Source organism: Dermacentor andersoni, chromosome 7, assembly GCF_023375885.2.
Source record: "Dermacentor andersoni chromosome 7, qqDerAnde1_hic_scaffold, whole genome shotgun sequence".
NCBI lineage: Eukaryota > Metazoa > Arthropoda > Arachnida > Ixodida > Ixodidae > Dermacentor > Dermacentor andersoni.
Window position 1 is genome coordinate 139,155,190 of NC_092820.1, and position 17,605 is coordinate 139,172,794.

Genomic DNA, 17,605 nt, shown 5'->3' on the forward strand with positions numbered 1-17,605 from the left:
ATGCTTGTTTTGCTAACCTTTCAGCAAGCCAATTCCTGTTTTTTTTTTTCCTTAAAAGACTAGGTGACACAATTTCTGAATATTTAACAAATCTGGTCTCCATGTACAAGTAGGGCAGATTGTTAGGCGTTTAGTCGCAATTTTTCAGAAAATGAAATGAAAATTCCAAAACATGGCGCATATTGAGTAATTAAGTCATTTGTCTAACGTTGTTTTACCTCTGGTATGGTCGTTTAATGAAGCGTTAGACAAAACTTAGAAAAGTTATCAATTTAGGCCACTAATGACTCATACAGACTATAATGACGTTGTTAACATGAACATTTATTATTGGCTTGTAACTTACGCTGACGATACAACATTGATCCTCCCTGAAAATTCTGGCAGCGACCTAATTAGTATTGCAAATATTTTGCTAGATTAGCTAGAAGTTTGGCCGCATGAAAATGCCCGCTCTGGTAATGTCGATCAATTTAAGGCCATGTATATTTCCCCCCAAAAAACTAGCGGCATGACGCTCGTTCCTTACCTTCTAATCACAAAAAATAAATGCGTAAAATTGTTTAAATCACTCGGGTAATATTCCAAGAATAATTGCAAAAGAATCACCAGATAAACCACAGAGAACTCAAATATTCTTCACCCATAGGTTTTGTGTCACGTTGTACATGTATGTCCCCCCGAAAACAAAGTTGTTACTGGATCAGACATCAGGTCGCATATAAATTACTGTACACTCGTAAAGAGAGGTCTAGTACACAAACTCGCCTTCAAAAAATATCCATGCTTGAGAAACGCACTATTCGCGTTATCTTTAATTTACCGTGAAGACATTCGACACAACAAATATAGTTAGAGACCAAAGAATGACAACCGTATTTACTTTTTATATATGTAAGCTATTGCGAAAGTAAAGTAACGAACAAAAATACACTCGGAAAATATTTGTCTTAGCTCTGCTACGTTTGCATGAATCGCGATGCCCACACCGCTGCATACCAGACTGATTCTTACCAGCATTGAGAACAAACAATGAATACCACATATCAGCATATCAGTTAGCACTAGCAATAACCACATTATCTGACGCACATATTAATATAGACAACGTCAGGAACTCGGCCATGCATGAATTCGTTATTTTATAATTTTAGCCGTCTCGGTGGCACTCTGTAATAACAAGTTCAATATGTTAATAATCTATTCTATAAACAGTGTTCTTATCAATGTCAATCATGTCAATCAACGTCAATGTCAATCATATCAATGTTCGTCAACTGCAAGCTTGGTTGCGTACGAAAGAAAGCAAGATAAAGCACATTCTTTTTTCTCGCTCAAGGTAAACAAGGCACGCCAAGGCGAACGTGCTTTGCGATGCCAGAAGAAGGAGACTGCGACTATGTGGATAGATGGTATTATAATACGAAAAGGAATGTGTGCAAACGGTTCGCGGACGGAGACTGCGAAGGGGACAATGCTTTCTTTAAAACGAAAGCTGAATGTGTGCAGATATGTCAAGGTAATTATGATTTTATTTCACCTATCTCACTTTATGTGTTCAAATCAAATACTCTCATCGTTAAAAGCGGTAGTTGCATTGACATATGGTCTCTAAAAAAGACGCTATTGAAACTCGAGAACAATCCTAAATCAATATTGAAATGTCTTCTGCACCCTCCCCCTTCAGAAGAAATAAAGGAAGGACAAGGAATGCGCTTTTCTCTGCCCATACCACCATTCTTTTCTTCATGCGTCTTAGTATTATCCTACATAGAGAAGTTAATGATGAATGATTGAACCAGGAATTTTGTCGCAGCAGATATCATCGCACTCAATGAATTGTGAACTTGGTCACGTCTCTAAATTCGAGTAACGAGCAACAAATTTTAGAAGCGGCATAGTTTCTGTGCCTAATGACTAATTATTAGCGGCAGATTTGGTGGTTAATTTAAACAGTAACGATCAGGCCGATTGCATGTAAGCAGATCGCATGTAAGCAGGAGCGTACTAAATGAGAAATTACGAGTACGAATTTGCTGTGGCATGACAACCGGCTAACCAACCGGTTGTCACCGTCTGTCGCACTGCGGGACAGTAAAACGGAAATCCCGGCTGATGGAGCATGCACCACACGATCGCGTTTCACTTTTGAGTAAATCAACCGCATTGAAAGAGTGTCGTCTTTGTCAACAGTAATTGAGATAGGCACGGTCAAGTTATTGATATGCTCCCTTAACATAGCCAGGTCCACCTTGAGCTCATAGAAGCCGAGAGAGACAGCGGTGCTCGGTTATCACGGTGCATGACAACAGCTGCAAACACGCTGCAAAATTTATAATCTTGGTAAAATACCGAACGTTCCGCGAATACGTACACCTACAGTAAATTTGTCCACGCGCAAATAGGAAAGAGAACGTGAGGCAAAGTAGCCGACGCCCCGCAGGAGGCGCTTCTGATGCAATTCGCAACGCATCAGCAAAATTAGGCTTATCAGAAGTCAGGCCGCTCACTTTCAAATTTGACACTAGGTGTTGTTAGTTTGCTGGACTGCAAAATGCGCACTCATGTAATGGTGGCGTATGAGTATATATGAAACGATAAATTGATGCGATACGCTTCTACCGTATTTGTGTAAACGTGGCTTGTGTTAATGTGGTATGAGCAGAGCGACTCCGCATTTACCGCTACTTTGTGACATTTAGGCTCAAGAACTTATGTTAGCACAAGTTAGTTATCTCAGATAATTCTCCATTATAGGTCTTTCAGTTATACAGATAACTTATATAACCCTGTAACTGACAGTTCTACAATATTGTTGACCGTACAATAGATGTACAAACACAGGACAACACCAAACGTCAGTCGCTGGCTTTCAATTTACGTTATGTACCTGCTCCACAGTGGTATTCACAAAAATGTTGACCGTGAATAGCAGCAGATGTTTTGATAACACACTCTGAAGACCTCCTCGTCGTCGTCGTCTTCCTAGACAACGTGGGGGTCGTGTTATCGGTAAGGCGAATTCTTTTTTCCTTTGTTAAAGAAAGCTTTTATTTTTCTTCTCCATTTAAGTGCATCTCAGGAAAACAGATTTACCTTGTTAAAGGAACTACCAAACACAAGTTTCCGACTATATATTTGCCTTTAGCCCACTGGTCAACAATATTTTGGTCCACTGTATGTGAATTAGTTTTAAACCAGTTCATATTTCAATTGGTGTGTATTTGAATAACTTGAAGACATAAAGCAATAAAGACATACAAGATCAGGTATTTCTTGCCAGTTAAAGGGTTAATGAGAAAGGTAAAACGTGCTGCGTAATGTAATTAGCAGCGCACAGCAGCTTTTGATGCAGAATAAGCGTACGCAGCATTCAAATGTACAGTAATTTATTTGACAGCAATTGGGCCTTTGTAGTTCCAATTCACTATGGGCGTTTTTGTGATTAACTTATTGAACTTTGTTAACCACCAGATGTTTCGCGTTAAGAGCATCATGTAATAAGTAAATACGATGACACAATTTCACACAGCTTGTATGGTGCTTTAAAGAAATATTAAGGCTTTCCGTTGTGTCTGGGCATTTCGGCCTTATTTTCCTGCGCGGCACTCGAAATTGCGGGCAATATATTTAGAGCGCACGTTTTAACTATAGATTTTCTGTCCGAGTTATGAAATACCAAGACAAAGCAGCAGAAGCTTGATGTGCGCGAGTTGGTACAACATACTTGAAGCAAAAACTGCGCAAAAATGACGAGGACAAGAAAGAAGACAAGTACAACGGACGGTATAGTGTGTGTCAGGTATAGAAAGTTATAGCGCCCATCCATTGTACGTGTCTTCGTACTCGTCTGTTTTGCCCTGTTTTTTCTTCAAGCAAGACAAAGCAGGCTGCTTAGTCACGACTCATCATTTTTCTGTACCAATATGCTGTTGTAGACACACATACTTTCTTCTGCTCAATGAATCAGTTCAAGGGGAACTACATATTCGCAGATGCATCGAATGAACCAGAAAGTACAGTGCATACAAAGGGAGGTGAAGAAGAGGCACCAGCGCCAAGCACTTCTGGCCACGGAAAAAAACAGAAACAGGAAAAGGGTGAAGTGGGCAGCAAGCAAACCGAAGGTAAGTGGAGCGACAGAGGAGACGCGCATATATCAGGTAATAGGGGGAGAAAAAGCCAATCGCCATAATAACGGGAAAACAGCAGTTCTCGCTTGAAGTTTTACAAACTAGAAAGAAAGCTTTAACAATATTAGGTGGCCAGCGCACTTTCTCAAGAGTGCAACGGCAGTGACGGTGAAGTTATTCGTATGAAGCACAATATCACTGTAGAGGAAAATATTTAAAAGCTGTTTCCTTTCAAACTTTTAAGGTAGTAAGTGACATTGGGGGCGCAGGTAATCATGCAAGGTAATGAAACGTTCCCACGAACACCGCACCAAGGAGGCACAATAAAGCACCTTTTTACAATATATTCGTAAAAGATTAGGAAAAAAATTTAATTTTTTTAAAGAAAATGCTAACCTGTATGAATTATCAACCAGACAGAAAAGAGACATTTCTCAAGTCGTCGAGAGTATGCTACAGCATTTCTATAATCTTTGCATTCTTACCAAAGTGAGGACCGATATGTAACAAACAGCTGATACGTGTTGTTATCTACTATGCTCGACCTACAAATATACAGATGTTCCTAGCTTTTACGATCAACGATTTCAAAAGTATATGAGGAACCAACCGTGCTTGCTATCAAAGAATCTGTTAGGCGCATACAGAGAGACAAGAAGCGCACAAGACAATGCCGAACTATCAGCTGACTATTATTTACCGATAACCGCATGGTTTTCACCAAGCGCATTTTTTTCTACATGTAGTTGAAACATGCTAACGACATCACACTTCTAGGTATGAACACTCCTTTTCAGTCTGGGTGAATGACGGAGCACTAATTCAAAGGTCTTTGTGCTTTCTAATATGAAAACCTCCAAAAATCTCCTTCGTGGTTAGCATGTTTCGCAAGTCAAGAATCGTTACCGAGCTAAATATAGAAACACAACCACATCTACTCCAATGGTAGGTCACATTGACCATCCTCACCAGCGCCTACTTTGTTTTTCTGTTCCTTCAGCCTGTTGTTGATACAATGCCCGGTTTGGTCTATACACACCTTTTCACACGTCACCTGTACCTTGTATATCACTTGCAAGGAAATCTTCAATTTGTTTCTGTGATTAGTGGATTACTCAAAGGTACTTTTTCTTCTCAACCGAAGTGCGCACACGCAAAGAATGTTAATCTTGATGGTGCCGCAAATACAACGTTCACGCCTTGCCGCTCAGCCACTTTCTCGAAACAGTGGGTCAAAGTTGGCTAGTTAAATACGGTAACAAGCTTTAACGAAAATTAGGAATCACAGCCGCATCTTGTTAGTCTCTTTCAGCGTCACTAACACTCACCCTATATACGCAACTGCCAACTACACTGTGCCTGTACCGTCCAAACCTATATAAAATACATCGCTGTACTACTGGTTTTTAATACACCACGTAGAGCATGGCGTCGCCCCGCTGGCCAGCTGGATAGCATAACCACTACATAAGCCGCACTTTCACTTTAGCTTTAAGACTGGCTGGAACGCCCACAATAACTATCTCCTATGCAAAAGTACAAAGAAGACGCTACGCACACATGGTCAGAATTTGGTTCGGCGCAATCAAATGTTCTGAAATACGAACACGATGAACCCATAGCTTTATATTTTGACTCATTTAATAGCCAAGTATAGCTCCTTCGGGGCCATAAGTGGTCCACCTGCCTATGTTATCTGGATGATATCATCATATTTCCCCCTACGTCTGATAGCGGTCTCAGCCGCTTGGACGCTATTCTTGAAGTCATTAGGCAGGCTTTCCTTCAACTTAATTAACTCTTCTAAGTGCCATTTTGGACACCACGAAGTCAAAGTTATTTGCTCTATTGCGAGTGCTGCAGCTATACATCCATATACTGATAAGATTCACGCAGTCAAGAACTTTCCTGTACCCTGCTCAGCAAAAGATTTGCGCAGCTTCGTGGACTCATGCTCCTATTTTCGTCGGTTTGTTAAAATTCGACGAACTCGTTCCTGTTTAAGACACGCCGCCTTCGTCTTAGCTACCAATTGACGTAGTCCACGTGTTCCGTTTAAAACCGTACTGCTTATCTAGTTGGCTATCCTTTTAACAAGCACCGGGATGGTGCTCCGTCCACCGGGGTTCTTGTGTTATGGTGTATTTGGACAGGATCGGGCGCGCGAGAGGGAGACGTAAATGATTGTACATAGATTTGTGCATTGGGCTTCCTCTTCGTGACAGTGTTTTTGCTTTGTAGACTTCTTTTCTGGGAAGTCTGAAAAAATTCACCGAACAGTGGGAGTGGTGTTGTGACAGCAGTTAGGCGTGGAAAATACATGCCTAAGGGGTTAAAAACATAGAAATCGAAAGTTTTATGCTACAATACCAGATTTCTCACTGAAATTCATGGCCATAGTAGAATAACTAAAGTTTAGTTACTCTTTGTGATAAAATTCAGTGTAAATATTAAGAAAACAATTGTTGCAATGGAAGAGGACTGATTACTCAACATCCCAGGTCAGCATAAGCGTCTATTGCAGGAGTTTCCTAACAGCTTAGCTAACGTTAGATGGAGTTTCCTAACAGCTTAGCATTTTCTTATCAACAGTGCCGTTTGAAACGCAGGCGGTTACGTACACGGTTATATGTACATGGTAATTCCGCTTACTGAACGATTTCTGTCGCCAATACTTACTGGAAGGTGCATCGAATGGAAAGGGGAAGACCGGACACGTCAGTGGAGGCGAAGGAGAGGCGCCGCTGTCAAACACTACCGGACAGGGAGGAAAGGAGGACAAGAAGGGTGAATTGAAGGGTACGCCTAACGAGGGTAAGCATTGAGACTTTCGTTGCCATGGAGAAATCGTAGGCATGCGCCATACTGTGTATTTTTAATAGCATCCGTGGTTTTCTGTCCTCCTTCTTCCATGTTTCTTTGTGCTACAATTGCTTCAGTGTTGAAATGAGCCACACCTGCTGATGTGATTTTCTCAGTGAAAGAAAGGCTAGGTGCCTTAATGATGAGAGTCTACTTAAACTGTGCATTGTAGGACTAGGTAGTAGTTGGTAGTATAGAGGCTTCCTCTTCGTGACAGTGTTTTTGCTTTATAGACTTCTTTTCTGGGAAGTCTACGAGGTAAATGAACTTAAAGATAAGTAGAACGATTTTGGTTCACCGGTACCAATGCGTACACCCCTTTGTTCTTCCCCATAAACATTTTGAATTGGGCAATACGGCTTTAGGAAGAAAGACACTGAACATTAATTTTCAAACAGTTTAAACATTATGTAAAAACGTTTCAGTTTAATAATGTCATTACTTATTAATAAATATGCTCCATGCACTGCAATCCTGGTAGAAAGGAAAGTGATTTTTATCCATGTATTGACTTTTGTTACGGTTCAAGTCTGCCACATGTATAATTCATGCGAATGATTTTTAACATGAGAGGTACAAGAAAAATGTATGTCACAAAATTTGCGAACGATGCATGTAAACATACCTGTATTAATTGCACCTGTATGCCGAACGTCCACAGGAGCAAGAGCCTATGTCAGGCCACATGGCCTTTAGCTCTTGGTACTCTTTCTTCTATAAGAAAGAAATAAACCGAACTAAATTTAAAAAAAGTATACACAGAAACAGCCTCACATACTTTAATATATAACGTACTGCACTGCACATAAATATGATTTTTACGCGATAGGCCTCTTCTCAAGCGCATTCGAGTCTCCCAGTCACGACAATTTGGCAGGCTCCTAGTTCTCCTAGTGTGGTATTCATTAAATGCCGTTCTATTTGCTGAAATCCTAATGTTCCGCCCTTCTTTGTTTTTCCGGCAATCTGTACTTTTCATTCCAGAAATCCGAGTTGTCATTCTTTTCATTCTCAGAAAGTTCGTCTAAGTTAAGAACTTCTCATACCATTTTTTATTGTTTTTATAAATGAGTCAGTAAATAATGATAAGCAGAGTTTAATTATTGTGTACGCCCACGATGGCAGCGTAATTTTTCACACCTGATCTCATAGTTAGGCTTTTTCGGGATCGAGTAGGACTTCTTAACACAATTTCAGGTCCTAAATGCCATCCAGATTTTCCGAAATCGTACAGTTTGAACTACAAATAATTTACAAATGTTCTTCTCAATTATGACTAATGTTTTCGCCTGCTTTTTTTTTCTTGATTATCAAAATGTTTACAACACATTTAAGGCACTGTTGGCCTTAGTTCCTGCGTTTGCTTTTGGTCTTTCCCGTCATCCTTATCCATTCCTCTAATTAAGGTAGTATTTCCCAATTTTTTCCACGGGACAATCTGTCTCTGGTGGCTTTTTCTTGCAGCTGTTTCGTACGAAGACCTCATCTTTCAGTAACTTATGATGATGATGCGTCTGTCTATTGGTATTCCCTTTGAAACAGGGCGGCGACAAATATTCATCATGCCTGCTTGCGCTAATCCACTGTTACCTATACTTAGACTATCGCTATTCATGAAATATTTTCTCTTTCACACTATCCCCTGATCAGCATTTTCTAGCATCCTGTCTGCGTAGATTTTACGTTGTCTCATCAGCTGGCGTTTCGCAGCCCTTCTGACAATTCTCTGATCACAAAGAAGGGTTTCCGATCTTGTGGCACCTTTCATGTGGCACCTTTGAAAAAATTGTTAACAATAAGCATTTCTTTAACATTAAAGTTTGTTGCTTTATAAAACGATTTTTTTTGAAGTTAGATAGCTATGTTCTGGTCACGCACTTTTCCAAGCGTCTTCAAAGACGTGATAAATTGAAGTACACGTCCTACAGCATAAATTCCGGGTGGTCTAGCCATGGAACACTAACGCATGCAAAATTATCTCGTGCCAAGACCTACTAGAAGTTTGGGGCTATTGGCGTGTGGTTCCCATCGCAGAAGGTAGAATTTTCCTAAAACGCGATGGCAGTAGCATGCTCCACTTTTAATTTCGCCACATACGGTAGAATGGAACGTACGAATTCGTCTTAACCGCATTTGCTTAAGCGTGCGAGGCATAGTATTGAAAGGAATGACGCACAAACGCGATGGCGTGGCAGTATTCCTTTTTTTTTGTCGTTGTAGCTAGCCTTTATTAGATGCTAAGCGACCTTCTACAGCTTTCGGGATCACTCCAAGCCAAAACTGAATGGGTTTTGACATTTTCATGCCATCGCCGTCACGAACATATAGTCGTCGTCCATGGAGTCTGGGTACTGTTATTAAACTCAAAATTGCTCACTAAACACAAAATACGTTGGTACACCGGTTGAATTATTGACCAATTCCAAGCGACGCTTGGAAGCCTGCTGTATACTTGTACAATGTTTCACGTAACATTGATTTCCAGAGTGTGAGTGATGTGCATATTTTTTTTTTTAGCCACCGCTGCTTCTGATTAATTTCTGTACATTCTGTGTCGCCGGTTCAGCACATCAAACGTCCTTCACCACATCATCATGAACCAGTCAGGTCAATTTGACTGCTGGCTTTCCTCCACCTAGACCCCCCCCCCCTTTTTTTTTATCGACTTGTTATTTATTTGCTCCAACCGACCTCTCTGCGTTCTGGAATACGAAGTACATTCCGTGTACCTTTCCGACCATTGCAGCGTTTCTTTTGTGTTCTTCATAATAGTCCCCATATCCGTTATTATTTTTCTGACCCACCGTCACCACTGCGCGATGTCACTTGTCTGACTATTAACGCTCCCGCGCCATAGACAACAAGGCTGCCTATGACAAACAGAGGTCAGGTTTTCAAAATGTCTTCCGGAGTGTCTTGAAACTTTTTGATCCAGCACCACAAATACTTATCACATAAAACAGTATCGGTAGTTTTGTAGGAAGTGATGGTGTTGTACTTTAGCACAGCTGTGTCTCATTGTTTTCGTATCGGATTTGTGAATAATAATTGTAGACTTGAATATGTACTTTATGCTGAAGTGTGGAATTTCATCTAAAGCATACAAAAATGATCAGAGATATGCAAGCCGAAGAATACGAATGTTGACACAAGGACTAAATTTCATAATATTATGCTTGTGTTTGCGTGTAATACTGCTAAACTGTACCTTTAGAATTTGTTTTCATACTGCTAGTTCTCTAACGTGTGCCCCAATGTTATGTATGGACTCGCCTTTCTGTATTGATGTTTTTTGTAGCCTATAGAACAGAATAATGTGCTTGTTTTATCACGTTTTTTTTTTCTGCTACTATACTATAACTTCCTTGCTGTGAAGTGTCGCTAGCAAGCCACGCATTTCGCCAGCCTTTAGTCGTTTCTCCCAAGGCAATATTGAACCGAATTCGCTCTGTAGAAGCAAAAAAAAAAGAACTAAAGAAAGAAAAGCACAAAGAAGCCGAATTCACACTACTGGGTATGGCCTGTGGTCAACGCGCCACCAAGATTAAGGAGCAAAAGCGCGGTTTTGGGGACAAGATACATCCATTTCAAGGCAATATATTTTTGAGCTTCAGAATCGTTTACTTCTCAACAGACGCGTTACTTGTTTACTTCCTTAGTAATTTTGCGTAAGGCCATTGGGCAGGACTTCTGAGAACGAGAAAGGCAATGGGAACGGGGGGGGGGGGGGGGGGGGGTACAACGTCGGCGGGAAAAATAAATTAGCACGAACTGCAGTTAGCTATAGCGTACGTTCTTTGAAGTGGGGCCCAGGAACGACGAACACAGAAAGCAGCAATAACATCATATATATATGGGAATATTGTATACCGGTGGCTTCTCTCACGGCAATTGTCATATCGCGTCATCACATCTAGACAGCGTATATTCCCCTGTGTATACGGATCTACAGCAACATCACTGCTCGGGCACTAGCCGAAATGTGTGTAGTTGGAATAGCTCACAGGCGTTACTGCGAGGCTTGGCACTAATGGTAGCCGTACGTACGCTTTCGTTGTTGATTGTAGGAAATTGTATGCTGTGGTGTTCCTTAAGAAAATTATAATTAAAGGTTATATATCAAAGGTCTTGACCGTTTCGTGCACACTGAAATTGTTATTCTATTACACATCCGATTAGTGCAACACAAAGAGACAGGTCTTGTGAGTCAGTATAGAGCCCTCTCTTTTTTTTTCGCAACATTCTTGTTCGACTCCAGACAGTTTTTCTTTTTTTTATTGGAAGTGCGTCCCACGGCGTACGTATCTCAGGGTTTTCGTGAGTCAACGAGCAGCTCTATACTGCCATTTGCAGTGAAGTATGGGAAGCAGCTGAGGGTTCAATTGGTGACTGCGAGGGGGCGATGAAAGCGAGCCAGCCAAGCGCGTTGAACGTGGGCTCATCAAGCACGTGAGAACCATTCTGCGACCGTCTCCTCTTTCGACGCGCCCTATTGGCCCGTTGTCGTTTTACTTCGAGCGAGCGACAATAGCTGAGGCTTCGGCTGGCGGCCACTAAGACGGAGCACATAGAAAAATGTGCGCCATGCTCTCAAACCTCCTGCTTTTTTGACGTGCCTTCTGTGCCGCTATCGCATTTTCTGGAGTAAGAGACATGAATAAGCGCTGCGCTCGTTTAGTTGGCTTGACTTACCCTCGAAGATTTAAAACGCTACCTTCGGTGACAACCTAAATAGGCAACGTACACCAACAGTAACGCCGTGCATCTGCGCTCGACCTCTGATGAGAGTGCCAACTCAGAATTATTCACCAATGATGTACAACCAATTCTTCTTGCTTGTTCTTGTGTCGTCAAGCTGTACCGCGTGTTTAGAACAGCCACATTTTCCTTACAGATGTGTCTTTGCGTAACGGGTTTGAAGATGAACTTGGAATGCTTAAGCAAATTTTAGGAGTGATCCTGATATCACCGCTAAGCCAAAGCTAGCCTCAAACAACGAGCTTCTATATTTTAGTTAGCCAAACATTTACATTAGACGAGCAAAGTCACTAAGCTATGAGAAGGCTACAGCCCTTTAATGTCTCTTGCCGATGTGAAGGGCAAGTGCGCAACGTTTTTGTGGGTCGAGAAAGAGAGAGAGAGACTAACAAAGAGGGAGAAGCAGGAACGCTAAGCAAGGACATGCCTGTTCGTCTACCCTACACTTGGACAGGCGTAAATCGGGAATAAGAAAGAATGAAAAAGAAGAAGAACATTGAGGCCCTCATTGTGAACACGTTCGCAGAGGTGCATTGGCTGCAACAAGTGTTTGGACAATACAGGGCGGACTTTGTTTGCAATTAGGTTTTTACCGACTATAGGAAACAAAGAGCGTGTCGCGCGCCACCAGTTCGACGCCCGTCTACGTCTCGTGCTGCAACAAATCGCGCTACGCTGCGCACTACGTAGATGTCAACTACAGTAGAGTGAGCTAAATTACTTTTTTTTCCATTTTGTATGGCCATATCCTCCAATATTAAAATATATAATAGAAACCAAAATTACCTTACAAGGTTAATTCACTTTCTCTAACGACAGAAAAGATCTCTGTATGAGCCATTGAAGATGTCCACAGCGGGCAATCACGTGTTCATCTTTTTGAGCGTCGCGAGAGGGTGCACGTATTGTCACCTGCACGGAGCCATAATGCTATGACGTCAGTCATTTAAGCTTTAATTCAAAGGCGCAGGTGTGGTTACGACCAAACGCCCCGAGAATATCACATTGCCTGGCCCTATAGAAACACCCCCAATGTCAACGACATCGAAAGGCCAGACTATGACCGAGGCAAAGGGAACAGTTGCTGAGGCGAAGCGTCGACAGGAGCAGCGAAGGAAAGAATTAGAAGCTAAACGCAAGCACCGCTCACGTGAGTATAAGTTGCGCGATTGGTATTCTTAAGCGCCGATAAATCGTGCGTGAGCAATTTCGTCGTGTATGACAAATTACGTTCGCCAGGGTTTGAACGAAACAAAGAATGCAACACGTGTCTGCCAATGAACCTGGGGGGCATGTAATTTTTTCTTATCTTTTATATTAAAAATAAGCGAAAAGAATGCCGTTTAGCGCAAGATACATACTTGCGAGGCAATGAATGTGGTAAGGGAATACATCTACTTAGGGCACGTAGTCACCGCGGGTCCGAATCATGAGACTGAAATAATCAGAAGAATAAGAATGGACTGGGGTGCGCTTGGCAGGCATTCTCAGATCATGAACAGCAGGTTGCCATTATCCATGAAGAGAAAAGTTTATAACATCTGTGTCTTACCAGTATTCACATACGGGGCAGAAACCTGGAGGCTTACGAAAAGGGTTCTTAAATTGAGGACGACGCAACGAGCTATGGAAAGAAGAATGATGGGTGTAACGTTAAGGGATAAGGAAAGAGCAGATTGGGTGAGGGAGTGAACGTGAGTTAATGACATCTTAGTTGAAATCAAGAAAAAGAAATGGGCATGGGCAGGACATGTCATGAGGAGGGAAGATAACTGATGGCCGTTAAGGGTTACAAACTGGATTCCAAGGGAAGGGGAGCGTAGCAGGTGGTGGCAGAAAGCTAGGTGTGGGCGGATGAGATTAAGAAGTTTGCAGGCACAACATGGCCACAATTAGTACATGACCGGAGTAGTTGGAGTAGTTGGAGAAGTATGGGAGAGGCCTTTGCACTGCAGTGGGTGTAACCGGGCTGATGATGATGACATACTTGCAGACATCTACAACAGTTACAACCTCACTTGTTAAACATTCCTTATACGTATACGACGATTCTTGATTTATTTGATCCAGTGCAACTGTTGTTAGGTAAGTGTTGATCGCTTTAGCAAGTGGCCATCAAAAGGGGATATGCATACTCAAGGAAGGAAATCCCAAAATGAGCAAGGCCATTTTTAGGAGTTCTCATTTGACTTTACACATCCCGGACGAGAATAAAGCGCTTGGTCCTAGTCTATAACTACGTAATGCCAAATTGAAAAATCGAAAATACAAGGTAGTCGGGGACGGGCTGAGACCACGCCAATTTTTGTGTCTATCTTCGCCAACAGCACATTTCGCAGCTTGGCTTGCCGCTTATGTGGAGCAAGATGCCCTTTGCAATGTATGATTTTCATCGGCACCGTGTTGCGCTCAGGTGCTTTGAGTGCGGAAAGATGCGCGCTTCATTTCGTTTGTATTGAGGTACGCCTTTCTGGCTACTCATATGTACATTCCATGTGAGCCATTATGGGTACACACAAACACATGTGTCCTAGTAAGCGTGAACATTACTGGGAAGTTTGCGCAGCACCGACTAATCATAGCATTTGTATTAAAGGCATAAGCAGTACGTGAATGTCAGTTGGCCTAATCAAATAATCACAAGCGTGCAAATGAAAGACCAAAACAGAGGGTGCTGAGATCACTCTGCGAAGGCAGTTGATATGGAAGCTTGTTCCAGAGAGCTTCGCATTTCAAAAAAGATTGTTCCATAAAAAGGCCTAATTATTGCAGCGCTTTTAATCCAATGAAGTAACTTCTAGAAGAATTAAAGTTTGGACAATTTGTTAGCACATGTTGAACGATTGCAGTGCTCTACTGGCTACTGCGAAATAAGACACTCGGAGACAGAGAAAGTACGAACACGACACTTCGTCCTTTCTTTGTGCCCGTGCATCTAGCTTCACACTTCCACCAAAGAAGTAGCAAATTTACACTCTCATAACGTAGTACAGTCTTGCAGTTAATGCAGACTTCCTGTTTTGAAGTGCCTTCAAAACGTACGCTCAACTTGTCTCTTATTGTAGTAGATGGTTTCTGTGGGATGTATAAGGAAACGAAGGATATGCCATTTGTGTTGTTTTCCAGGCAAACCTCAAATCAAGGGAAGTTGCGGGTCGAGACCACGAAAGGGGACATGTGACGGTGATGCAGAGAAATGGTGGTTCGACGGAACATTTCGAGTGTGCAACAAAGTCACACAAGGACAATGCACAAACCATGCCACATTCTTTGATACCTGCAGGGACTGCATGAACAGGTGCTTTCGTAAGTGGCACAGACACCCACTTAGCAACGTTGTCATTCACGCCCTTCTTTAGTGTACAAGAAGCGGTCGTCATTTGTGGCGCGTGGTCGTATAGTATTACTCCGCGCATACGTTATTATCAAGGGGCCCTCGCTTTTTGGACACTACCGCTACGTATCATATGTTGACTGCATGAAGTCCTGACCAACGTTGGAGTTGGTCACTGCCCATCACTGAAGCTTTTATAATTTCTTACTGCTGTAACCAAACACTGTAACATTCTATATATGCATCTCATAACATTCATGAGTATTACCTTGTGATGAGCTGCGCTTGAGAATGCAAACAGTAGCGTTTGCGGCACCTGCTGAAGTGACACAACGATGAGAGTGCCAATCAGATGAGCAACCTCCACCAACAAAAGCAAAACAATGTGCGCGCGATAATTAACAAGGCCATAAACAGGACACCTATTTTAAAGGTAACAAGTGAGGAAAGTGGATTCACACTTTCACAATCTCAAAAGCTACGCGTATGTGGATAAGCTAGTATTTGTTAGGTAGAAACTTGTCAACCCAGTTTCGCAAATCTGGGCGGCATATATTCATTACCATCTTCATCAACGTCTTCGGATCATTATCATCCGTAGGCCACCGATTCATCATAATTTATGTTCACTTCAGGACCAAGCCCTGTCGAAATGATCTCCACTAACACAGTTTTGCATCAACTGCAACCAAGACATGCTTTAAGCTGTCCTATAGCCTCACCTAAAAAAAAATCTCCAAATATTCTTTAAATGGTTTCGATCCGATGCGGCAGGATTACCAAGCCATGAAGAGTTCCTTTCCCTTGCCCTTAAAAAGAAAGTTCAGTCGTTGCATTTCACTGGTATTTTGCGGATAAAGTTTGAGGTTACCGAGTAACCTTGTGAAAAAAGTAAGGAGCGCGAAACGAGCGACGGAACAAAAAATCCTTGCCCTAATGTTCAGACACCTGTAGAGGCAGCCGATATTCCAGTTGAAGTTCCAAGAAAAAAAAAATATTGAGCTGTGCAGGATACCGAATACCGGATAACCACTAGATAGATGTAATATCGGCGCTAAGGTTAGGTGGTGTGATAAATATCAGTCAGTATATGCCAGTCAGTATATCAGTCAGTAAATATCAGTATATGCAGTGCAGGCACGTGATACTTTCGTCCAAGTTATCAAGATGCTTATTTTGATCTCACAGTGTTCGGTAGCATGATATTCAGGTGGAATTGCATAAATAATTGTAGAGCTGCTTACGTAACACCGTAGTGCATGTATCTTACAACCAAAGAACGCCGTTCTGCAGTGAAGTGTCCTTCATGTCCACTTGGAGATCTTCACGGTTACTACCTGCACATATCATATCTTGAACTGCGTCAACTATTGACAAAAGGGCGAACTTCAATATCTTGAACTGCATCAAATATTGACAAACGGCGTAGGTAAATATCTTGAACTGCATTATGTATTCACAAACGGCGCAGTTAAATATCTTGAACTGCACCATGTATTGACAAAGGCGCAGTTAAATACAACCTAATGCCCATGGCATTAGGTTGTATTTACACACCCTCAGTCAACTGTACGTACCAGCACACACGAGCAATTGTGTTGCATATGCAGCGAGTCCAATAAAAGCTCATTCATTTTTCAAAGCACACCAAAATATGCTAGAGTGCAAACGTAATTTCTATTAAAAAATTGTAGGAATTTCTAAGGGATTGTAGTGCATCACAAGCATCAATTTGTAGGCCACGTTTGCAATTTCAGTTTAAATGAAGAAAAAAAAACTTGGCTAAGTGTCGTTCAATAGGTAATGTTTTGCAGCATGTAGTGATCATTCTGGTGCTTTAAACACATACTGCTCTTTTATCCTTTGATTGGGTCACTTCAAGCATACCTCTTTACAGGTCGCCAAGCGTTCCGGTGCAAATACTGGGAGTGAATGGACGCTACAAGACAACAACCGACCTGGGAGCAGTGTTAACTTCAGACGTAAGCTGCACTACAAGCGGACTGTAAAATACTGAAATAAAATGCTTACAATGAAATAAATGAGAGAAACGGGGGAACCATGGTGTATCGTAATTCAGTCGACGTGGTATTGCCGCACGCTCACAGTATAACCAAACTGACATAAAAGTTTACGCTAGTCATGGCCGCAGGGTCCACGAAGATGCATGACGAAAATTGCAAAATACGGACCTGCGATTATGAAACGTGCTGCATATATATGGTAAAATAGAAATACGAGAAAATCAGCAAGGAAAACTACAAATCTCAAGGAAGCTTATTGCTGCTTATGCAGAGTGGACAGGAAATTTGAGAAATTGGCGAAGTGCGTCGACAATTTATCAGCTGCACGTATAACGGTGCTGACCTTTGTAGGAATAGCTCAACGCTAAGCATCATTTGTTCTATATCGCTTTGGAATTCACCCAAATCCTCGTAATTTTGGTAGCGAACGACAGTATTACACCGGGAAGCTTTAGTTGCATGCGAGTAAAACGGTGTCAGCCTCTCTAATCTGA

General features: G+C 41.8%; 1 protein-coding gene across 3 annotated transcripts in view; it reads left to right on the forward strand.

Moving 5' to 3' along the window:
- LOC126534904 (uncharacterized) overlaps positions 1 to 17,139 on the forward strand; it is a 30,433-nt gene extending 13,294 nt beyond the window's left edge. The window contains exons 6-11 of one of the 3 annotated variants that reach the window (XM_072289122.1): positions 1,340 to 1,519; positions 3,996 to 4,127; positions 6,819 to 6,947; positions 12,724 to 12,903; positions 14,880 to 15,059; positions 16,985 to 17,139. In XM_072289122.1, coding sequence (XP_072145223.1) covers positions 1,340 to 1,519; positions 3,996 to 4,127; positions 6,819 to 6,947; positions 12,724 to 12,903; positions 14,880 to 15,059; positions 16,985 to 17,019 — 836 coding nt within the window. In that variant the 3' untranslated portion in view covers positions 17,020 to 17,139. Of the gene's footprint in view, positions 1 to 1,339; positions 1,520 to 3,995; positions 4,128 to 6,818; positions 6,948 to 12,717; positions 12,904 to 14,879; positions 15,060 to 16,984 lie in introns of all 3 variants that reach the window. The other 2 variants (XM_072289121.1, XM_072289123.1) reach the window with 2 other exon arrangements.
- The last annotated feature ends 466 nt before the right edge of the window (positions 17,140 to 17,605 follow it).